Source organism: Gavialis gangeticus, unplaced genomic scaffold (assembly GCF_001723915.1).
Source record: "Gavialis gangeticus isolate Ggan-Ray unplaced genomic scaffold, GavGan_comp1, whole genome shotgun sequence".
Lineage (NCBI taxonomy): Eukaryota > Metazoa > Chordata > Crocodylia > Gavialidae > Gavialis > Gavialis gangeticus.
In genome coordinates this window covers 175734439-175759719 of record NW_017729032.1, presented here as the reverse complement: position 1 = coordinate 175759719, position 25281 = coordinate 175734439, and the positions used below count along the sequence as shown (strand labels likewise).

The 25281-nt window shown below is 41.9% G+C and overlaps 1 protein-coding gene across 3 annotated transcripts in view; it reads right to left on the bottom strand.

The window, feature by feature from the left end:
* OFD1 (OFD1, centriole and centriolar satellite protein) overlaps nucleotides 1–25281 on the bottom strand; it is a 66128-nt gene that overhangs the window by 24960 nt on the left and 15887 nt on the right. For all 3 annotated transcript variants that reach the window (XM_019524031.1, XM_019524032.1, XM_019524033.1), the window contains 9 exons: nucleotides 21948–22054; nucleotides 20929–21048; nucleotides 19072–19145; nucleotides 18359–18450; nucleotides 17098–17287; nucleotides 13172–13302; nucleotides 12651–12762; nucleotides 8995–9609; nucleotides 1156–1288 (listed from right to left, as the gene is read on the bottom strand). In XM_019524031.1, the coding sequence (XP_019379576.1) occupies nucleotides 1156–1288; nucleotides 8995–9609; nucleotides 12651–12762; nucleotides 13172–13302; nucleotides 17098–17287; nucleotides 18359–18450; nucleotides 19072–19145; nucleotides 20929–21048; nucleotides 21948–22054 (1574 nt within the window). The remainder of the gene's footprint in view (nucleotides 1–1155; nucleotides 1289–8994; nucleotides 9610–12650; nucleotides 12763–13171; nucleotides 13303–17097; nucleotides 17288–18358; nucleotides 18451–19071; nucleotides 19146–20928; nucleotides 21049–21947; nucleotides 22055–25281) is intronic.

Here is a 25281-nt window from a genome sequence, read left to right as displayed (position 1 = left end):
AGTTCAGTGGCTTATACTCTGAAACTCATGCTGGCTCCTCTAAGCAGTTAATGCACACTTCATAGACTACCTGACAGTAAAAGCAAAGGACATAGCCTTTGCAAAGCAATTTCTAAACCAAGTATACTTTATTCAGACAAAATAGAGACACACATGGACAAATGGAAGAACAACAAAAATGTGCATGCTAAACACTCCCTGGAGCCTTCTTACCACTTCAAGAGCCCTATGAACTGTGATCAGGACTTTCGTTCTTCCAAGACCTTCTTTTTCTGTGCCTCCCCAATCTTGCCCGTGTCTGATGAAAAAGTCTCCCAAAGTTCCAGTCCCTCTTGTTAGATAAACCCCCTCCAAGCAATTTCCAGTCCTTCACCAGGTCATTGGAAATGCTGATTTCCCTGGGCTGTGGCCAGCTACTTGTACAAAGCAATTCCATTTGAAAGACTTACCATTCAGGTTAACAATTTCTGATTGCTCTCCACTGTTAACTCTCTGCTAGGTGCAAGGTATTTTTTCTGACATCTCTTGGGCTTTTCAGCTCAGGCTGGAGCTGAAGTGCCAAAAGTAAGGGCACAGTACAATCTTAGTCAAAGTAGTACTTTGCTAAACAGAACGACCTGACAGGCTAATGGGCTCATCCAATCCTGAATATTAAATTAATACCCAATTCAAGTTAAGAGTCCAAAGATAAAGAGATATAACTTTTGGATTAGGAGAAAATAGGACTGACTGAAATCCAAAGAACAGTATCCAACCCCCGAATAAAAGCTGCATAAGAAAAAGGGGTAGTTACATAGAAACAATGGACACCTTCTTAGGGAAGGACTACAGAAAAATAGTAATGCAGTTCTTCTGTTGTAAAGTACTCAGAAAGACCACAATGGGGCAGAATTCTTTTGATATTATGGATTCTTACATGAAATCTCTGGGTTTATCTTGTGAATCATGCCGGTAATTGAAAATCTAACAGTGCTAATACTGTATGGCACCTAAAGGCTCCCTTAAAAAGATCTGACAGCACCCTCATCGAGAATCACTGATAAAGACAGTAAAAGACTGCTGTAACCAGGAAACCACAACAGATAGATATATGCTTATTTTAAATGTAAGATTATATGAATCTTTTCTCACTTCAAACAGTCTTACAATATTTACCTTAGTTTTTTTCTGTGACTACTGGGGGAGGAAGAACCAGACTCAGAAGAGGAAAGATGTCCTGTCTTCAATATAGGAGAAAGAGGCTGGTCAACACTCCGTTGGGAAGAGGCAAGGTACGAGCCACTGATATCTATAAAATAAAAGAAAGAATGTATCCACTTTCTTGTATCAAATCTGCATCCAAATCAAGTGCAGCCTGATAGCTCAACACCTCCAATTACAAGACCATGATTTCACAAATTCTACATATGACTGGATTGTGCACATATAATTATCCACAGGGCAACTTAGCATGCTCCATCCAGCCTGGGGTTGCAGGGACAGCTTTTAACAGCTCAAGATTGGAATGAGACCAGACACTAAAATGGAGAACATGGATGGAGCCAGCCTTTCTACCCTGTGGCCTTGATGTCATCATAGAATCATAAAAAATTAGGGTTGGAAGGGACCTAAGGAGGTTCAACGTTGAGAAATGTAAAGTGTTCCACCTCGAGACAAGCAACCCCCAACACATCTACAGGCCTGGCAGCACCAAAATGACTAGCACCATGAATGAAAGGGACCTGGGGGTAATAACAGACCATAGTATGAACATGAGCCGGCAGTGCAATGCTGTAGCCAGTAGGACAAATAATACTCTGGCATATAATCAATCGATGTATCTCCAGCAAAACCAAGGAGGTGATTCCTCCACTCTATTCAGCACTGGTGAGACCACACCTGGAGTACTGCATCCAGTTCTGGGCATTACACTTTAACAAGGATGTGGACAAGCTTGAGAGAGTCCAAAGAGCCGCCTGTATGATCAGTCTTAAAAGGCAAGCCATATAAGGAAAGGGTGAGGGATCTAGGACTCTTCAGCCTGAGAAAAAGAAGTCTGAGAAGGCACCTGGTAGCAGTTGGCTGCTATGCTAGGGGAGTACATCAAGGGCTCAGTAACTGTTCACCAGGGAACCTGAGGAGAAAACCAGGAGTAACACTCACAAACTCCTGGCAGATTCAGGCTCAACTCTAGGAAAAATATCTTCACTGTCAGGGTGTTCAAACTATGGAATAAGCTCCCTTCAGAGGTGGTGCAATCACCTACCCTGGAAATCTTTAAGAAGAGACTAGACAATCACCTTGCTGGGGTTACCCGACCCCCAGTTATCTTTCCTGCTTGGTGCAGGGGACTGGACATGATGATCTTCCGAGGTCCCTTGTTGCCTTACAATCCATGAATCTATTAATCTAGCCCAACCCCCAACTAATGGCACTCGGGCAGCATGGCAGGAGCTATCCTATTCAAATAAAGAAGGGGCAAAAGTTGGACCAAGGAGGTAAAAAGTGGTAGAATGGGACAAAAAGCCTTGCAAGACTGAGACTGAAGCTGGTAAGGAAAGAAAGTGGGACTGGTTAGGCAAGCAGAAAGACACTGGTGAGTCAGTGGAAAGCATGCTGAACATAAGAAATGCCTTGCTGTATCAGACCACAGTTCCATCTAGGCTGGTATCCTGTCTCTTGCAGTGGCAGATACTGATGCTAAGGGTAAGTGTATATAACAGGGTGGATTTGATTTAAATCACAATTTAAATCACGGGTCAGGATGCCTTGATTTAATCGTTTTCTACAAAAAGAGCATTCATGTTGTTGACATGCTTTTCATTTTTTTGAAACTTTGCACTTTTAGAGAGATAAGAGCTTAACTCTGTACACAAACTTGCAGAGAGACAATAGGGCTGATGGGTAAGTAATCAGATCTGTTATGTCTCATCTCCATATACTGCTGTTAACAAGGATTTTATCTCGGGAGACACAAATCCACAGTTTGAGAACTGAAACTAAGCACTATAGAGATGCTTAATGGGATCTTCTAGATGCAGGGGTGTCAACCAGGGGTACGTGTATCCCCGGGGTACTTGGGAAGGCCCTAGGGGTTACGCACAGGCAGGTGGCGACAGAGCGCCACCACCTACCACCCCGCGTCACCGCGTCCCAGGGAGCAGGGCCGGGGGCAGGGGCAAGGGCAGCGGCACCCCCTGCGGGTCACATGGGTGCTGCCTGGCTGGCCGGATGCAGGGGGAGGGGAGGAGCTCACATGCGGTGGCCACTGCCATCACCCAGCATCTCGCACTGCCACCGCTCTGCATCCAGCCGCACGCCACTCCTCTCCCCCAACATCTGACCACCACGGGTACACTTATTTAAAAAGGTTGAAAACCCCTGTTCTAGACTGAACACTGAGACCATCGGGTAGAGTAATTTTCTTTAATATTTACTAATCTATAGAGGACTCTCTAGGAGCCACATAAGATTGGGCCCCTAATATAGACCATGGCCTGTTATGACCTATTTATAAAACTTTTCTAAAAGAGTTACATGAATATATTGTCTCAAATAGTATATATTTAGAAGTTATAATCCCTATTCCATGATGATATCTTTGAGCTTTAACACACCTTAAATTAAAACCATCTTTATATAGGCTTATTTTTTTTAAAAGCATCTTTAAAAAAACCCCAAAACATACCATTACATTAAAAAAAATCTGATTTAAAATTTTAAAATCTGACTTTTTTTATTTAAAAAAAATGTTGATTTTTATCCATCCTGATATATAAGCAGGGCATAATCTCTCCCACGCTACAGTTCCCAGCTGTAGAAAGTCCTGATTTTGAGGCTGCATCCCTAACTGGGACTGTGAGCCTGGTAAGTGGAAGAGAGGACACAAAGATCAGACAAAGAACTAGGGAAGAAGGGAAAACATGACTGGCTGGACAAAACTGGATCAAAGAACCAACAGGGTGGAAAGAGGGGAGGAAGACTGAACTAAGAAGGAGCAGAAGTTCAGGGAAGGGACTTAAAACAGGCTCAGCTAAGTAACTTGGAAAACAATCCTATGGCGGAAGGAGCCAGTGAGAACAGAATGGGTGAGGAACCCATGGAGGGAAGGACTGGAAAATGGTGAAAGGAAGGGAGGAGACAGATTGGACAAGGGAGCTGGAACTGGGTAGACAAGAAGACTGCTCTTGGTGTGAAGTAGAGGAGACTGGGAGTAGACTGCAAGCCTGGAGGATAAGACAAGGTTGGGATGAGCAAGGAGACTGGGACTGGAATGCAAAATCTGGAAAGTAGGGACAGACTGATAGAAAAGGAGAATCACACTGATATAAGGAAAAGACGGGACAGGAGAGAAGAGGTTAAACTTGAGAGACAGTGGGGTGGGGAGTGGGGGCAGGAGAACCTATGCAGAAAAGTGCAATCACCACATCAAACTCCACTTCAGTCTGGAATACAACCCAAGTTTTCTCAATTGCACAATGTCTCTGCTGTCAAAGAAACCCACTATCTATGAAACCTACTTCCAAAAGCATGTGTCCTACTCCCTCTAGTGTTCACTTCATATGACAACCTTTTATTACCATAAGGCAGGGCAGAGTGGCAACTTATAGACTCACTAATTTAGAGGGGCATGAATTTTCCTAGACTACAGCCTACTTTGTCAGATGCTATTCTTGTAATGTCAGCATTAGCTTAAATGGCAGAGGATGGTGCAATGGATCTGAACATATCAATCTTATATTGCCCTTATTTACTGCACACTATCCAAACCCGACTCTGAAAACAGAAAGCTTACTTACCTCCCCATTACAGGAGTTATTTGAGATGTGCTGTCTATGTGTTTTCTGCTTCTGATGGTACGTGCATTAAGTATCTACTGATTGCCCCTACACCCTCTCATGTGATGAAGCAAAAAAGAGCAACCAACAGGCCTTCGACTCCTTTCTGTCAAGACTCAACAGCAGCAAGGAAAGGAGAGTGGCCCATGGAATCCAGGTAGACAACATATCTCAAAGAACTCTCTCCCCCAACAGGTAAGTTTTCTTTCTTCTTCAAGTACTTGTCTATATATGCTCCACTTCTGGTGAATCCCAAGCAATCAATCACTGAAGCAAGAACATATTTCTGAGTCTCAATAATGATGGAACTATAAGCCTGCCAAATCAGACATCTAAATGAGATAATTGAACAGATTATCGTGGAGTTAAAGTCCATACTCCATATTCCAAGAAGCAGCTTTACATATATAATGTAAACAGACACCCCTGAAAGAGGTAGCAGAAGCTGCCTTACCCCCATAGTAGAATGTGATTCAACATGTCTGGGAAGGTGCAGGTCAGATACCTCATTTGTGACACAATACCCATTTTAGCAGAGAAGTAGCTAGTCATGTTGTTTTGAAGTCAGACAGAAGGTAGGTCAGGGCAGCACCTTAGAGACAAACTGGTTCAGAGAGGCATAAGCTTTCATAGGTAATAGCCTGCTTTGTTAAATGCTGACAAAAAAAGCAAATGACAAAGCAGGATGTCACTTACAAAAGCTCATGCCTCTCTGAACCAGTTTGTCTCTAAGGTGCCACCCTTCCCTACCTTCTGCCAGTCCCCATTTACAGATTCTCTGGGGTGAAACTGCCTCATCCTTTGGCAACCGATACATATAGCTAGATCATACTCTGAATAGCCTTGGTCCAAACAGAAAGACAAAGCCTGAAGGACATCCAACATGTGAGAGGGCATTTTATCTTTGGGCCTATCAGTCTTGAGAAAGAAACAGGCACGTGTAAGAGCTGGTTTGAAGAGAAATCCAAAATGATTTTCAAAAGCTAATAAGGGTGTTGTTAAATGGTAATTTATCTCTTGTGAAAGACTGTAACTGGTAAATTCAACATCCAGTACCTGTAACTCACCAACCTTCATGCTGAAGTAACTGTCACAAGAAACATTAGCTTCAGAGACCAATGAAGAAACAAATGTGATGCCAAAGGCTCAAATGCCATGACAGCCATGTTCATGAGAGCAATAGGGTCTACAGGTGTTTTATTCCTGGTTTATTGTACATTTTATTTTATTTGTTAAAAGAAATCTCAGTCAATTTATCCCATCCCTAACAATGAACTATAGCATTGCCTGTCCCTGCCCAACTGATGTGTGGGGAAAAAGCCCTCTTATTTCTTTCAACCCCCCATTTTGTGATGCATTAACAGGACGGATATATAGAAAACATCAAAAGTAATTCTTCCACACTAAACATTTGTAAGACATCAGCTGGATACTGTATCCAACTTCTGATAGTATACTGTTAAAATGTAGAAAAATTGGCAAGAGTCCAGGAATAAGAATGACAAGAAGTTTAGAAACATGAATGATAAAGAATGGTTGAAATTTCAGTTTGTTTTAAGTTTAGAAAGGAGAAAACTGAGGAAGCATAATAATAATTCAAATATATGAAGATTGTCATTCAAAGATGATAACTAATTGTTTTCCATGTACGCTGTGGGACTGACAGCAAGAAATTTGCAGCAAAAGAAGATTAAGGTTTGGTATCAGGACTTTGTAGTGGAGGAAAAGAATGGGTTATTTCTCCACTGGAGTTTGTTTGAGAACAGGTTAAATGAACACCTCCCAAACAATGGGTCGGGTATATTTACCTAGCCATAGAGCAGTCCATTGGACAAGATGACCTCAGGGTGCCTTGCAGCCCTGTATTTCAGGACTTGCTGTGATTTTTGGGTAAAACAGAGGGAATGCAATTTTCCCGTTTGCTTTTGGGAGCAGTATTATACAGACTTACTTCTGTGTTCTCTTAAGGACCAGAATTTGTCATTCTCAGAATAAATGGCCCTGAGGCAGAGGATGAAATCTCTCACCAAAACCAAAATTGCCTCAGAGGTGCAAAGGGGCAGCAAGGGCCACTTGTAACAGAGCAGTTCCCAGGGGTGGTTCTCTCCTACCTTCCAGTTCTAAGACAGGCCTCATCAATTTTTTCCTCAAAGAAAATGTTATTTTGTTCACTCTGGAGTTTACTGAACTTTTTTGTGAGGATCCCCTATACCTAAACATTTCTTTTTACTAAATAACACAGATGGAGCAGCTGAAATTCAGGGGCATAACAACCTCTCATACAAAACAACCTATAAAACCTAGTCACTTTTGACTCATCACAAGAATAACTACCACAAATGTATAACACTAGATTTTGTTAGTTACTGGATTTGTACATATCAACAAAGGTAAAACCTATATTGCTAAACCTGATACCATGAGCAAGCTCTATCTCTCATCTTTGATGAGAAGATGGTATATAGGTCAGTTAATTGCTCCATTTCCATTTATATTCTATTAGGAGGCAAAGCCCCAAGGCACAAAGGTATGGATTCAGCCACCATAAACTGCTATGCCACCAGAAGTTGAAGACAGACATTCAAAGGAAAAAAGTTTAATTTCCTCATGGGCTATACTACTTTGCTTGTCACTACTGCATGGAAGTACTTCATAAATAGCAATTTACCTTGACTCAGCCCCTGCTCATTTTAGAGCTAGGGAACTGAGGCACAGAGATTAAGGAGAAAGAGATTTGCTAGTTTCATATATTTGATTTGAGACATGTAATACAAAGGACTCAAAAATCAGGTTATATACAACACTGCATATGTTCATAGAAAAGCTCCCACTGACCTGTTACAGCTGTGACTACTGTCCGCTTATCAGCAAATTAGACCCAGGGTGTCAACTGAGCACCCAGAAAATAAACACCATAGGGTTAGTGACCACCTTTGAAAATTTTGCTTTAAGTGATTGCTTACCATCCAAAGACAGGAATACAGGTTCCCCTCACTTTATGCTGTACGTGGGTTCCTGGAAAGCGGCACATAACTCAAATTCGCACGAAGGGAACCCACTTTACAATGCAACAAGGAGTGATACATTCCAACACCTCGACTGTACTGTCCCCCAGACCCATTTCTACCACTTTAACAAGACAATTTTGGTACTCACCAACAGCATACAGTACACACAAGCACAGGGTGATGGTGAACATTTAGTGTGCACGGGGCGAAGGAAGCTGCCACTGCACTTTGAGCCCTGTTGCCCTGAGAGCCATGCGCAGCCACGTGTCCCACTGCCAAGCGGGCAGGGGGCACGGCGCAGCTGCAACAGGGAGTAAAATGCTCAGGCTTCCACCACAGTGATCACATAAGAGTGAATTTGCCTTGCATATAATTAATTTTTGGTATAAAAGGGGTCATCGCATAAGAGCAATTTCACACATACAGAACCCACATAAAGCAAGAGAAACCTGTCGAATCCAGTTACCTATGGCTGAATTTAATGCCTTAACCATAAAACTATACTCTCCCTGAAAACCCCTGCTTCATTCATATATAATGTCAAAATTCTACAAAAAAAAGAAGCAGCAATCCTACAGTCAACAGCCTTGGGTGAAATAGGGGTTCTGTGTAAGCTACATATCCTTGAAGAGTGTTTTTCAAATGCATATATCAGGTTGGGGAAAGCTCAGGTTGCATAGACCATATTATTTCTGCCATTATACATCTTCTTAGTGCAATATTTTACAACCTGAATTTTCTTTTAATGTATTTTACATGCAATATTACAACAGTGATATACAGTATACAGGGAGATTTACTGCAGCTGTGAAATCAAAGTTAAATTCACCCAACAGAGTACAAAAGCGGATACTAAGTTATAACAAAAACAGTACATTACAGCTGCAGCATATTATGATTTTACTCCAATTGCCCATTTAAAATGGATTAAATTAAAGAGCAGTACACTTGAACTCCTCCACACTTCTGCAGCTCACATTTTCATCAAAACTTAGTTTCCTAATTGTCATATTTTGCCTGTAGCATTCACCTGCCCTTAAGAAGCAAATGATAAATTAATACATAATCATCATTTTTAAATCATAGAATCAATGAGTCGGAAGGGACCTAGACGAATCCTGCCAGAACTGAATTATGCACAAGCCAAACCATGAGAAGTAGTAGTTTACCTTCAGAAACTATCTTGTTATTGATGTTTCTCTCCACTTTTGAAAGAGGAGTAGAAGAAAGGCGTCTTGAAGGAGAAATTCTTTCTCGTGGTGGAGTTAGATGATTTTTCAAGACATCGTTGTGGCCAGCTGATTCATCATACCTCTGGTCTCTAGAACTGCTAAAACCGAAATGTTGGGAACCAAGGTTGTCTTCTACAAATAAAACTTCACGCTGAGAAGTCAAAGGGACTCTACCAACAGCACACTGTAAAGGTATAGCAGATTTAGTCTTTGTAGGTGTGCTACAAACTGCACCCTGAATGATTCTAGTCTGGTAATTTCTGTAGGCTTCTTCCAAGTACTCTGCCTCTTTCTCTAGCTCTTTTATCCTAGCCTTGGTTTTGGCTACAGATTCAAAATCAGAATCTGAGGAAGTGCCGAGTGTCCGTGAATGCTGGTGATGACCAACTCTTAAAACAGCATCTGCTTCCATGATATCAGTCATAGCCCGGTTTTTCAAGAATATACCATCCACATAAATGTCATGAGGTACAAATTTATCACCAGTGAAGTCAATGACAGAACGATCAACAAGCGAAGCCTTAGGATTCCGATACACTTCATTTTCTAGAACTATAAAAACAAGGGGATTAGGGGGAAAGGAAAGGAATTATTTAAATTCTGATTTGGTCACATGATTCAGAAGTGACTTACATTTCATATTTACAAATTTAACCTACTTAAATCTTAAATATCTTAAATATAGGATCTTAAATATAGGATTTTTTTTCAGTTAAAGTATAAAAGGAAAGCAATTAAAAATGATATTACCATTTTTCTTCACATACAACATATACCTTCCCCCCAACCCCTACCAAAAAAAAAGGTTGCTGGAAATTGCCATATGCATTATATGCAAGAAATACACTTAGAAAACCGTCTTCCAGTTACTAGACAAAGGCAAATGTAAAATCTGTGTCCGACTCACAGGGAGCAGAACAATGAGCAGGCTCCTTCCTCTAGCCTAGGGGTGGGCAAAGTCCGGCCCGTGGGCCAGATCCGGCCAGCTGTGCACTCCATTTCCCAGCAGCATCTGCCCATGTGGCTGGAGCCAGTATCCATGGAGACCCCAGCAGCAGCCACCTGGACCAGAGTTTCCAAGGACACCAGCCCCAGCAGCACTGGCAGGCAGCAACAGCAGCAGCACCTGGGGGCAGGATAGGAGGGGAGAGGAGAGAGGCAGCCATGCTACTGGGAGGGGTGCCTGCAGGGGGCTAGGGAGAATTTTGGGGTGGTTATAACCCCCTCAAGCCCCGCCCCTGATGATAGGGCACATGGCAGGGCACAGAGCTGCTCCAGAGCCCAGCTGGGATCTTACAGCAGTGACAGCATGGTCCAGACCCAGGACAGAGCTCCAGGCAGGGGCATGCAGGCAGCAGATCACAGCTCAGCCCCAGCTCTGGACCACACTGTCAGCACTGCAAGAAGCTGAGGCACAGCCATGATCCACTGCCTGCACACCCCTGCCCAGAGCATGCAGGCTGAGGATCGCAACTGTGCCCTGGCTCTGGATCATGCTGTCACTGCCACAAGATCCCAGCCGGGCTCCAAAGCAGTTTTGCACCCTGCCAGCACTGCTGGGGCCAGTCTTCACAGAAACCCTGGCCCCATGCTATCACAGAGCAGCTGGTGCTGGGGTCTCCACGGAAACTGCCCCCAGCCATGTGGGCAGGGGATGCTAGGAAAATGAATCTGGCCACCATCTGGATCCACCATTTTGCCTACCCCTGCTCTAGCCACTACTACTCAGTTACTTACTACGTGTTGTATGTAAGAAAATATGATATATTTCATTTCATGTTGCTGTGTAACTTCAAGTCATCACTCATTTGTTTTTGTAAGTAAATATTTAGATCCAACAGATGCAAAAATATCAAATGCTTAAAAAGGCTAATATTTCTTTGGTACTTCAATAATTATTGTACCTAAAACATATTAAACTACTCAGAATGCAATGTCACTTGGCAGCAACAGCTCCTTGAACCATCTCTTACACTTTAAAAGTTTATAAATGTCTGTTTTAAATGATCAGTGTGAAATGGGGCATTCATACTGTTGATCCATAAGCTAATTTTCTTTTGATATAAAAATACTGAATGTGGTTTATGCTATTATTTTATAATAGCATAAAAACCTGTAGTTTTCCCTTGCAGGCAGTTTTCCCAGCCTGCAAGGGAAAACTACAGGTTTCCTCTTGCAGGCGGGCACAGTTCCAGTGTGCAAGGTCTGCTTGGGGCTGGGGGAAGAGGTCACAGGGGGTGCCTTGTGCATGTATGCATGGATACATGCATGTGGCAACCAAGCAGCAAGGAGATCAGCTCCTGCAGCTCCTTCCAGGTAAGTCTATGGAGGTGGTGGGGAAGGATCACAGGCAAAGCATGGGGGGGTGGGGAGGGCACAGACAGTATGTGACAGGGGTGGGGGAGCACAGGTGACATGTTGGGGAGTGAGGGGGCCAAGGCAACATGGAGAAGGCATGTGCCTCCCAAGATTTCCGCGCCCACCACCTGCTGCTTCCAGGCGGGCAGGAGCTGCCTCCACAGCCCAGTGGAAGGGACCTGGCATAGAAACAAGCACCACATTGCCATAGCTGCCACAGTGAGGTGCCCCCTGCCCACTTGGCAGCAATATGGGGCACAATTCCACTGCCACACCTCACGCTGGAGGCCATGGCAGCACATTGCTCCCTCCCGGGCCAGGTCCCACAAGCTGAGCCAGAGACAGATCCTGTCCAGAGCTGATCCAACTTCACTGCAACCCCACACCCTGATATGGGCACAGGAATCTTGGGGGGCATGTGCCCCCCCAACACATTGCCTGTGTCCACACCCCCTTTCCCACACATCCACCCCATTCCCCACATGCTAGGGGCAGGGGGCAGTGGGTCCGGAGTGAAGAGCACTGGTAGGGGTGGGGGGACTGTGACTTGGGAGTGAGGAGCAGGGACATGGGCAGAGGCAGGGCACCAGCATATCAGGGCTGGTTGGTGCTACAAAGTAACAGGGTTGGGGGGCAGCCACAGCTGGACCTGTGTTTTGGTGAGTGAAGGGAGCAGGGGGAGCGTAGGGGAGCTCTGATTTTCCGTGATGAAGAAAACCAAAAACAAATGCCAATATATATAGGTATTTAGAATGTTTTTTATTATAGTGACTAAGGCACTGGCAGGCTTTCAAACTGCTTTAAAATTGTAAATATATGAATAAAACACTGTGTTTAACAGATACTTCTATCTATCTATCTGTAGATAGATATATGAAACACCACTATCTATCTATAGTGGCATTTTATTTTAATTGTGGAAAAACACGTCTTGTGGGGGGTTTAAGAGAATGCTGGGATTTTTATCTGAGAAGTTAGGATTTTTAAACAGAGAAAAACAGGATCCCTGCTTTACTACACACAAGAATCTCAATTAGCTGAACATTAAAATTCTAATTTGCACCCTATAGAATTCACACCTTATGAGTTATTACACAGACTCACAAACTATGAGTAATAACTTATTACTCATAGATTGATCCCTTTCTGCCTCAGTTACTTTTCAACCCATTGGAAGAGTTTGTACAAATGAAAAGGTCTTTATACACTCAGTTAAAAAGCTACATAATACAAACCTGTTTGGGTTTGCTTCAGCTGCACTTTCAGATCTTCAACCTGAATATTTAACTTTCTGTTAGTAGCTTCACAGTCTAATAGTTGGCTCTTTAACTGTGCGCACCGCTCAACCTGCAAGACATTTTGAAAGGAAAATCTTATCCAAACTTATCTAATCTTCAACACTTGTTTAAAATGTCTCTTTCTACCCAGGGAGACTTATTTCTTTTAAAACTTTATTTCTACTACCACAGATCATTTTGTGTAGTACAAAATGTGCAGGGGCTTTCTAGGTTGGGTTTTTTCCTTCTTCCAGGTTCATCAGCTGTATTGACTTACAGTAAACTAGCACTGATGCTTCTATTTTGCGCCAAATTGGCTGAAAATATATTTTCATGCACTTAAATAATGGAAAGATAAAACAATACAACAAAGTACCACCTGCATTCATATTAGATATGTGTTGGGATGGGCATGTTTACAAAATGACATAAAAAAAGAAACATTTCTCATTCTAATTAGGTAAAAAAGAAGATTTTACCTCCGTTTGTAGTTGCTTTTCTAGGAGTTGTTTGTGGTTTACAAACTCTTCCTGTTCCAGCTTTCTAGCATGTTCAGTTCTCTTCAACTCCGCTTGGCAGGCCAGATGTTCAGCTGATGGCTGAGTTAGTTCTGTCATATAAAAGAACAATGTCAAGAAATAGTTTACAATATTATAAGCAATATACTCTCATTATTTATAGTAACCCCTTTAGGAACAAAACTGAAATACTCTTCTAAATTCCAACAGATCTATATAGGCACATACTGCTGCAGTATATACCAGGGCTTTTACCAATGGCAGGCTGCCACTGGCTGCTGATCCTACCTGCTTGGGTATACTCACTTTGTTCCTCCCTCCGGTGGACCACCAACTGGTAAACCTCAATGGCTTCAAGCCTCCCCTTCTACCTCACAAACCCATCCACACAGTACCCGCAAGAGACCCAATTCTTGCTATCCCATTGCTTGTCTTAAGGAACAGACCATGGTTTTTCATGGGCAACTTTAATCTCACAAGCCTCAGCTCTAATGCCTCACAGCTGCAACGGGGAAAGATTTGGGGCTCCAGGAATACCCCATGGATGGGTTTATAACATGGAGAAGCCTGAGGCTGACGAAGCTTGTCAGTGGTGTACTAAAGAGAGGAATGGGATGGGGAGGGACACCCAAGCAGAGATCAGGGGCCCGTGGCAGACTGCCATCAGCAAAATGTTACCGACCCCTGGTATATAATACAGATGGCTTTCCCTTGGGTTGTGAAAGACTTTCAGGTCCCCCTTTCTGCAAAATTGGTTAGCCTGGAATATCTCCTGCCCTAAACTCACACTCTACCACTGGCAATCAGTACAGAGACAAAACAACAAAAGGATTATTATATAGGAGAAAACAATTATACAAGAAAAACTGACCATAAGTTTGAAGACCAAACAAAAAGACAAATGAAAGTTTCTTAGCTTCTCATCCTAGTCCTTCAGAGAGACCTGCCAGTATTTTCAGAGATCAGCCTTCCTGCCAATCCTGCCAGCCCTGACCATGGGGACATGACCTCTCCCAGAACTTGGGATAATCCAAAAGCCCTATCTCCAACACAGTTCCCTAAATACCTCCACACCAGTCCCCCCTCCCTGCAACAGCACTGTCCCTATTCCTCAGGAGTCTCCATTTTCTAGATATTTACTTCCCAACAGGGCAGCTGGAATTCTTCTAGCTAAGGGTCCATTGCTCCGAGATGTCTTAGCTACCATAGAGTTGTTTTTCCTATTACAGGTAGATAACTACTTGGGTGCTCATCCCACCAGGAGTCCTGTCAGCCTGTGACAGGGAATGGTAATTGTCTCTCACCTAGTAAAAAAATGGAAAGATACTTAGCAGGTTTGCCCATCCCATTTTCCCTGCGTATTTAGCATAATTTATTTAGCCTCATTTACCTTGGCTAAACTAGTGGCGGCAAACCTTTCAGTCCTGCAGCCTGCATCAGCGCTGCAGGATTGGTTCATGAGCCCAATACAAAACGCATCAGATCAGGCCCTGGTCCTGCATGACATATCTTGCAAGATTCAGTCTGCCTCCCCAGCCCCAGCCCTGGGAGTGCCAGATTGGGACTGCCACCTAAAACTCAACCCAGATCCCACGTGCACCAGAATCAGGCCTGCTACTCCAGTCCCAGCCCTGCATGCATCAGACACATGGAACCACATCATCTGGCCTGCAGAGCTTGGAATCTGCCAGTGAGGGACAGAAGTGTTACTGCTACCGTTTTCCCTGGCCCCAAATTTCCAGATCCTTGGGAAGCCACGTGGGCCAGATCACATGGCTCCTCAGACCAGATTTAGCCTAAGGGACAGGAGTTGAATATTCCTGGGCTAAATCATGTTCAAAATCATAAAGATATATACAGACAGCATAATGTAGCCATATAGAGAAAGGAGTGGCAAAAATGAACACAGCATAACATTATTTTTTTTAAATGAGACCAAACATATCATATCAGTGAAACGAACTAAAGGCAGTGAAACAAACAGTACAGCTCTCCAGATACCTCTTGAATTACAGTGGGCTTCGTGACACTTCCCTCCGATGGGAGATGCCACTGCTTTGGGGAGAGGTGACTGCACTGGGGGCTGTGAGGCTGATGTGAGGACAAGTGCTCTCCATTCTGGTTGCCACAGACCAGATCATCCATAGGTTACTGATCCCTGGTATATACTAAATGGGATTTCTGTTTCTTTTAGGGACCAAATTTTCTGAGTGCCTCTCTCAGATCCAAGAAGACCTGGGTAGGAGATTCCTATGTAGCAAGTAACATACCTGAATATACTTGTCCCGTCTTCTGTACACCTTAATTTGATGTGCATTTCTGCCTGTTCTACAGTCTATCCATACGTGTACAACACAGTGGACACATCTACATGTGCCCCTACAGCATCATTGTTACTACACTGTCATTTAGTACTTCCTCTTGAAAGTATAGACTAGAATCCTCATGCAATGGATTTTGCAATAATCCTCCAAGCACAGACCGGGGGCTGGGGAGCGGAGCAGTTCCCTGGAGCCAGTAATGAGGGCTCCCCATTCGTGATACAGGAATCTATGTCATAGTTAGACAAGGTGTTTTGGGTAAATGTGATATAATTTACCTAAAGCATCTTGTCTGCCTATGTCCTTAGACCAAAACAGCTGGAACCATCACCCCCAAACTACATCATGGTTAGGAACAATTCCTTGCACCTGCTCCGTTTCCTCTAATGCAGACCTAGGTTCTGCACCATCCTGCTCTGCCCTGTGCACACTTACCTGCTGCAGGTAACCAAAGTGAATCTGACTGTGCTGCATCGGGCTGTGTAAACACTGTTGCTGGGAGAGCAACGTGCTGTCTGAAGAGGAGTGAAGTGTCAGGGTGCACTCCTGGCTGTCTCGAGCCACTGCTGCCTGCAGCATATAATCTGAGATCTGGGGAAGCCAAGCTCCAAACGTGTCCCTGCTCCAGGAGTGAGGCGGCACATGGACTTGGGGCTAGGAAGCAGAGCAGTTCTCCAGTGCTGGCTGAGCCCATGCCACACCCCAGCTCCACCCCCAGCCCCCACCTCACCATGCTGTGCCGCAGCCCAGCTCCTCTCCGGGCAGGTGCACAGCATTAATAAAAGTTAGTGTGCTGCATGGTATTAAATTGTGTGCGGCCGCACACACGCACAGCTTGGAGGGAACCTTGACGGTGACATAGCTGCAGCATCACAGTTTGTGCCTGCCGACACTATGTCACTGTAGCACATTACTACATAGTCTCAGTAGTTTGTTATTCTACAGAGACAAATATACCAGAAAGGTCGTGTGCAGTAGGTTGTCCTCTACTAGCCACAATAAATAAAGCTATTATTGGAAATACTGATGCAAGTTTCTGGTAGACACAAAGGAAGGGAGAGAAAGGACAGGAAGGATATTAATCTCTGCCTTCTTTCCCTATCTGTAAAATGTGGATAATGGTAATTCCTTTGTCACATTGACTTATTTAGACTGTAAGCATTTCATTGCAAAGACTGTTCTCTTAATGCTTTTGCAGTGTCTAGCACTAGATAAAGGATTCTAGATGAAGGTACAAATATTATATTAATGATGATAATGATAAATAACTAGCCCAAGGTCACCAGAAGGTCTGTAATAGAAGTCCAAGACTTCCACAAAGTCTACAAGTGTATTTATAACCAACCTTTACCTAGCAAGTGTGATGCTAAAAACTTAAGAAAAAAGAAATATAAAGATGAAAACAAAAAAGAGCAAAGCCAAGTATCATGAAGGCTTCTTTTAAAACATTAGTCATTTCACTTACATATATTAGTAGTTTGCTAACAATAGTAATGTTAAGTTTATTTTAATGGGAATTGTATAATGTTCTACCAAGTAGGGAAAAAAATAAAAATAAAATCATACTGTCTCTCAGATGCTGGTTTTCATTACGAATTTCCTCCAGCTGTTGTCTAAGTAGTTTATTCTGCACCTGAAGCTCCAGTTTCTCTTCCTTTAAAAAGGAATAGTCTACGACCTCTTTCAATTTTTCTGTCAGTGAATGATTCTGTTTGCTTACCAACAGAACTTGAGCTTTTACTGACTCTAGTTCCAGCTGTGGACAAAAATAGTGTTAAAAACTTATAATGTTAGAAACTTATTTAAAATATATTTTTTAAATGTATGTGTAATATAGGGGGAGATTTTTCCCCCTCATCATTTATCATTAAACTACTACCAAAAGCAACATATGCTCAGAGATTAAAACTAACTACGAAGTTGATTAAAAGCAGCCAACACTGAACATGCCTCTAAAACACATGACCCACACTGGGCAAACATAATGATGGAAACCTATGACAAGAATAGGTTTTTACAGCCCATCTGAATAAGACATACAATAGTGCCTATTAAGTGAAGTCCCACTCACTGCCAACATTTCTTCCAGTCACAGTGAGCTACAACATTTCATATAGCTCACCCAGAATCCTTCTGTTGCCCCCCCTCTCAGCCTGGTAAATATAATTAATGTGGCCCACCCTCCATGAAGTGAAGCCAGACCCATTTGCCATGCCTCATCTTCATATAAATTTTTGGAGCATCCTAGGACTTCTGACAAGAACACCTAGTTCCAGTCTTGGGTGGGGGCTAATTAGCACATGGATTCTTTGTTGCAGGAGGCATAAAATATCTGGAGTATACAGAGCAGTGCTGAGCTGCAGGAACACCATAGACTGAAATGCTCTGAACTCTAGTGGGGCCTGGCACAATGAAGGATATAGTAAATCACAAGTCTCAATTCTGTGTGCTCAGGGAGAGCAGGGTCTGACAGTAAGGAGAGGCTGAAGGGGCAGCTAGGGGAAAAGTTGGAGGGAAGCAGAGAGCAAAGGGCTACCTGACCTCCCAGATCTATTTTCCCTATTGCAACAGTAGGAGGAGGAAAAATTCAAGGCAAGACTCCAATAACTAGATTTTAGATCTGGAAAATGATAACAAATTTATAAATTTTCTGTATACTGAATGTATTTATTGGGGGGGATCATCTTATAATCAGGTTCATCTTCTATTAGATGGTAAATATGGTAATACAGCACAATGATGGGAAGTTATTTTATACACCTCTCCTGAAAATGTACAAGAACACAGTTCAAATGCACAGCTGCTCTAAATCTGGACTCATAATTACCTCCAGTTCTTTTGCATGAGATATTGCTTGCTTGAGTTCTTCCTTTTTCGAATTAACAGCAACAGCCTCTTCATGCAAAAGCATGGCCTTCTCTGTTCGGAGAATAAAGAGCCCGAGTGAAAATTTGCTAACGTACTACACACAAGCATCTACATTAGCTGAAAATTAAAGTTTGAATTTTACAAAAAACTGGAATTAAGGTTGCTCAGGTATCTGCCCCTTTGTACTTATGTATTACGATGCAGCCTTTAATTACATGATCACATACTATTTCTTAGGAATGTTTTTCAGGACACCATCATATAAATTTAAAGATGATCTTTTGACCTCTATCTGTCAAGAGCTTCATTTAAATGTACTACAGTAAAAGCTCTGTTATCCAGCATCCCACGGGAATGGGGTGTGCCAGATAACAAAATATGCTGGTTAACCAAGACACCCAAATAGGTGTCTTTGCCTGTTCGGGCCACTGCTTCTCCTGCCGGGTCCACAGCATTGCCGCCCCTCCTGCAGGCCCTGCAGGACAGGGAGGCAGACCCCATGCAGCCTGCTATGCCCCGGGCCATGGGGGCTCAGCAGCGCAGGCTGCTCTGCCCTGACCTGTGGGGGCTCAGAGAAACCGAAAGTGCCATGGTGGAACTGACTTATTGCCATTTTAATAAACTACAAGATAAACAATAGATGTGGTACTTAAAATTAAATATATTAGTTACCTTTATTCTTTTTTTCATCTTCAGTAACTTTAGTGGTTCTGGCTGTATATTCTTCCTTCAGCTCAAGCTGGTATCTAAGAATAAAAGAAAACCCCGCTGTAATTTCCAAAAATCCGAAAGAAAACCCCCCCTGTAATTTCCCAACTTCCACGTTAATGATAAGAAGTTTTATATCTATTAATTCTAGCAGAACTGAAGCTCCTTATCTTGTAAATGATAGGAGCCCTTAGGTCCCACTGGGCATATCTACACATTTATTAATGCACCTTAGATACTGCACATTTAGCTTAGTACTTGCTTAATTAAGTACTAACTAAATGTACAGTACCTAGAGTTACTGTACAGTAGTGCCAGCACATGATTATTTAGTGACACCTACTGCGCATTAGCCTAATAACACTGCGCAGTAGGCTATTAACACGGTTTTTGCCATGACGCACTATTGCACAGTGTTATTAGGCTAATGCATAGTAAGCATCTGATGTAGATGTGCCCACTGAAATCTACGGAGCCTAGGGCGTGTAGTTCATAGAATCAGACCTTACTTAGATTATGAGCACTGTGAGGCAGCTACATCTTCTTGTGACTTTATAAAAGTTGAAATCACTGAGGTCCTGATACTGCTTGTGTTATTTGAAGGTTAATATAAAAATAAACAGTTCTCCCATTTCTAATCCATTAACTTCATTTCTACATGAAAAAGGGAAGTCTATCCTCATTTCTCAGCAAATATTAAATCACAGAAAATCTAATCATGGTTCATATTGTCTTCATTATCTCAAATATTTTAATGCATACTTTTATCATTATAACTAAGCATATGCAAATGTCAGAACATGTGACCTTATAATCAAATCACTTATTCATGAAAATAATGGTCTTTTCCCATTTTTATAAACCACAATATATTAATCTACTTTCAAATAATTATATATAGGTCTGCCATATTTTTTCTAATTTTTTTCTTTTGATTCCAGTTACTAGTTCTCTTTAAGCCTTGTACCTTCATAATACAACAATCAGTCACTGGTGTTATAGGTTGTACAGGCAATAATATTTTAATGTCAGCTTCAATATTATAGCTACTGGACAAAAGGAATATTGATTGTCAGAATTTTTGGAGGAATTGTGCCTTTCTGCACATATAGTGCCAAAAACGTTTTTAAAAATCTCTGTAATTTTAATAAATAAATACACCATACTCTTAAAACAGCCCTTCCATCTTAAGATTCAAAAGTATTTAACAAAACATTAGTAGATGAAGCTAAAGATTATATTTGTGGACAGGGTTATGGTTTAATAGCTATCAGCTGAGCAAAAAAAAAAGTAACAAAAAGGTACAGGACAGCATCAAACAGCCAGTTTTTAAAAATATAATAATTTTTATGATAGGAGCTCTTTTGAATTGATTTTTAAGTGTGCAATCATTTGCTTCCGCAAGTAACCACTTATACCCTATTAATATTGGGTTTGTCCCCCTGATTCCTCCAACCAGTGGCCAAAATAAATGACCAAAGCTACTCTGCATCTACCTGCCCAACTGCACAAATTAACATACTTTCTTCCTCCCATACAGAAGCCTGGAAGTCTGACTCACTTAAAATTCTAAAGGCTTGTGGGTAGAACATCACTAAGCAGGGTGCACTTTTTGCTAGCTGCAACTCTGTTTCTGTGTTCATGGTAAGTGACACGTAAACAAGTGACAAACTAATTAAAATAAAAATCTCTCTCTCTCTATACACACACACACACACACACACAAGTTCTTGCTTCGCTACAATTCTCATATGTCTCCTACAGAATATATTATTCAATTTTCATATAAAATATTTCGTCTCCGAGATAAAAACAAATTACTTCAGGAGTTCATTCTTAAGTCTTTGGTCATAAGTCTCCTCAATATTTTTCACAGCAACCTCCCGACGTCGCAATGCATCATCAATAGCCTTATTTTTTTCTTCCTGAAGCTTCTGTGCACTGAAATAATCAAAAACATATTGACAGTGAGCAATTATACTAACAATGACACACCAGGACTTTCAGGAAGTATTTTTTTTAATAACATAACATTTGAAATAAAAAATGTAATAGGTTAGTTTGGGGCCATTAAAAATGATGATTGGTGTCTGTCATTACTGTTCATTACAAACAGAAAACAGCCAAGCCTACAAAGTTGTCTTATTAAGGACACAGAACTAAGAAACTGTGCAGTTACCCTGTAGTGGCCCAGGTTCAGTTTCCCAGATCTGAAACTGCTCAAAACTCAGAAGCATTACAGAAAAGATACTGATTATCTCTGCAATTTCAGAATGGCCAAGGACTATACTACTTCATCCACACCCTCTGCTGGCTAACAAAGGAAATATTTTTCTCTCAGTAAAAAGTCTGCTCTCCTTTCTTCTCACAAAAACATGATGAATAGAAACAAAAAGATTGGGGACTATTGAGAAGTTGGCAGGAATTAATTTTTGGGTTATTTAAATTACAAAAGGAAAAACAAGTTTACCAAGCAGATATTCACAGTTAATATTATGAAGAACACAAGCATCAGTACAAATGTAAACTGTTACTAGAGATGCCTTTTTAGACCTAATACTACATTTTGCTTTTCTAATTTCATGACTTCAAAGCAGACATACACTTCCTTGGTTTCTCTGAAGTAGCGCCAGCCTCTTTGGTGAGAGAACAAGAAGCCTCTCTTAGCATAGGAAGCCTCTGCTGCTATACACAGCTGTGTGGTATTACTCAGCAGATGTGGCATATAATAGCGAAATAAAAACATATTTCAATTAAATAAAATATGCCACATCTTGAAACATGTTTTCCAAAAACAAAGCAAAGCAACAAAGCTAAATTTGTGACCCTGAGTAACTCACATTTCAAAAGCTTCAATTCTTTGCTTCACTTCTGCCTCTCTGGTTCTTATCATTTCAATATCTTTCAGCAGACTTTGTCTTTGTGCATAAACCTCCTTCGCTTCAATCTATATCACAAAACATTATTTGCACTTATTTTATTTTTACACTACATGCAGAGAATTTAAATGATTGCCAGTAAATTCAAACTTAGTAGAAATGGAAACAAAACTCCAATCATATAAAAATTAGAAATTTCAGTGTCACAGATTACTTCAAGCACTGCTTTGATTCTGATAAATAGCATTTGTAAAGCTCACTGCTAGAAGTAACAATTTCAGTAATAAGGAGATAGTCACCCATAATTAAGTCCCTTAATTAAGAATTAACACATCTTGAAACACAGGTGACTAGTGACTGTTAATAATGGGGGGAAGGTAGGTAATGTAAAGGTGCCAGTGGTACACAGTGAGGTACATGGCAGGTAATCAAGAGACAAAGGAGTTTTGATTTCTGTTATAGAGCTACTTTTAATGTCATTTTTATGATACTATGTAATAGTAAGAAAGAGCTACACATGAAGGAAACTGGCAAGAAAACTGGTGTGTGGGGCAGAGGGCATGTGTGTGTGTGGGAGGGAGGGGTTGGATGTATGGGGCAAAGGGTGTGTGGGGCTTTCTGGAGTTTAGCCCTTGCCCCAATGGTGCAAGGCTGGTCCAGACTCACCAGAGCTTGGCCCTTTATGGCCTGTACCGGTCCTGTGCCAACAGGGCTGTGCATTAAGTTCTGACGTGCCCAGACCGCCCCTGTGCCATTGGGGGTTCCTGATGGTACAGGGCTGGTTTGGGCTCACCAGAGCCTGGCCCCAATGGCACCGGGACACTCTCCAACCCCTTCCCCTCCACCCCACCCTGTCCCATAGACTTACCTGTATGCAGCTGCGAGAACTGCTTCCACCACCCTTCTTAGCTGTACTGCCAGGTGCATGTATGCATGCACGCACATATGCATGGTGCCTGCTGTCCTACAGCCCTGCATTTTTCCCCCTTTACCTCCCTGCTGCTTTCCATAAATAAAATCAATGAACATTAAATATGGGAAGGGGCAAGTGCCCCCCACCACCCCCCAGTGTCCCCCTGATGCATCAGCAGTGTCTTGAAGGAAGATATTACTGGTAATCAGTTAATTATTCAGAAATGTTTTGGAAAATTGCAGAGATCACAAGTCACATAAGAGGAAAGATTTGTTCATAACATTTATAGTATTACTACAAAAAACAGAAATTTTAGGAAACACCAAAAAAAGTATATAGTCATACACACAATGCTCTGAGCACTTTAGTAAGAGTGGCTCTCGAAGCCACTCTAATTAAAACACCTTGCCCCCTACTGCCGAAGCACATGTATAAACACCCTTTGATTCTGCAGTTTAGAGTCCAGCCAAACAATCTTTCTAAAGAAATAGTTTAGCTGAAGATCACAGTATACATCAAATGTTATGTCCATAGCTATCTTTCTAAAAAAAAAATATTCTATAGCTCTTTGAAGAAAACTAATTCTGGTGCACTATACAATGTTAAAAGACTTGCTGGTTGTTGTAGCTGTGCTTTGGATAAATGGAAGAATCCGATACACTACTTTCTTAAGCATTAACATTTCTTTAAAAGTCATGTAGCGATTTTTCATCTCTAATATAGAGCAAATCAGCTTAGTAAAGCTGCTGGTCACTGCTGGCAAAACCCAGCACAGAAACTAACGAAGCTGTGTATACACATTCAAATAATCTTGGAGAAATCTCCCAGGTTTGTTCTCCTGGAAGATAAATTTTACCTAGAGCTGCATATATAGAAATTTGAACAGTGGACACCCTGTAAGTGCTGACACTGTGCAGGTGGGGGGGGGGTGTCTTGTGCTCTGCAGACTCCTTTAGTCTACCTGGCAAAAGATGGCAGCAGTATATAGGGCAGCCCTGATTAACTGCCCCAGACTGTTCATGATTAGCTTATGTCTCCCTGCAGCACAACATGCGGATTGTGAAGGGAATGTGTCCTGTTCCCTACTAGAGCAGCAGAGTCTAGGAGTGACACAGTCTCCGAGGAAGATGGGGGAGATGCTGAAGAACTATGTTCTCTTGAAAGAAGGGCACAGCAAGTACAGACATTCACGCTCTCAGAAGAAACTCTCCTGGGAGTAATTTAAATCTCGTTGTTACCCAGGTGATTTTTCTCTTGGAGTGGCCATTTTTACTTTGGGAGAAAAAATTTGAACATCTGTACATTCAATGATTTCTCCTAGAGTGCAGCAACTCTACCCAGAGAAACTGAATATCTGCATGAGGTCTAAGTCCACACAGAATCCATAACATTTCACTTGGTAAATATGCTGATCCAGTATTTTTAACTACTGAATTAATTTCATGGCCATGGAAGTAGAAGAAATAGCATGAGACAGGCATTTTATTTCATGAAAGTTTATAAGAACAAGACTATGAAGGAAATATGAAGTGTCAATAAAATTATTTTAAATGTGGAAGGAAGTCAGTAGTAGAGTGATCACAGAGCTACACTACGATGGGTATTGCCTAACAACGTTAGGTGGTCTAAAACAGGGGTCAGCAATGTTTTCCAGCAGCAGGTCAGAGTGACCCAGCTCACATTGAATGTGAGCAGCACTAGGACCCAGATGCCTAGACTTCTCTCTGCTGCCCCGCTGTTACCTAGCACGGACAAAGCATCTGGCTGTCCAGCTAAGGTGTGACACAGCGCAGTGCAACCGTGGGCAACACCCCATGCTGCTATATGACAAAAAAGCCGATGCACCATGGGTCAGATCTAGGTTGCCAATCCCTGGTCTAGAAAAAGACCTGAATGGTAATGTGGCAAAATTTGTAAATGACACAAAATTATTTGGTTAGTCAAGACTTGAATAGACCCATCAACAAACAGGCACACAATGGATGCCTCTATACATTTGTTCATGTGCCACAGTTATGCCAACGCATGATTTTTTTAGTGATGTTTACTGCGCAATAGCCTCGCAACACTGTACAGTAGCATATTAGCACAGTTTCTGCCCAGCACACTACTGTGCAGTGTTATTCGGCTGTTGTGCAATAAGCATCTCATGCAGATGTGCCCAATTAAAGACAAAATTCATTACAGACAAGTAAGTAGTAATGCAGTTTGGAAAGAATAAGTTTAATTATAGAATATACATTGTTCGGTCTTAGGTTAAATGGTATCACTCTAAAAAAACCACCTAAGATAAATGGACAGTTTGGCTAAACTTCTGACCAACAGAAGCCAAATAAGATACTAAGTTATATTAAAAACAGTCAGCAATATTTTGCCCCCCTG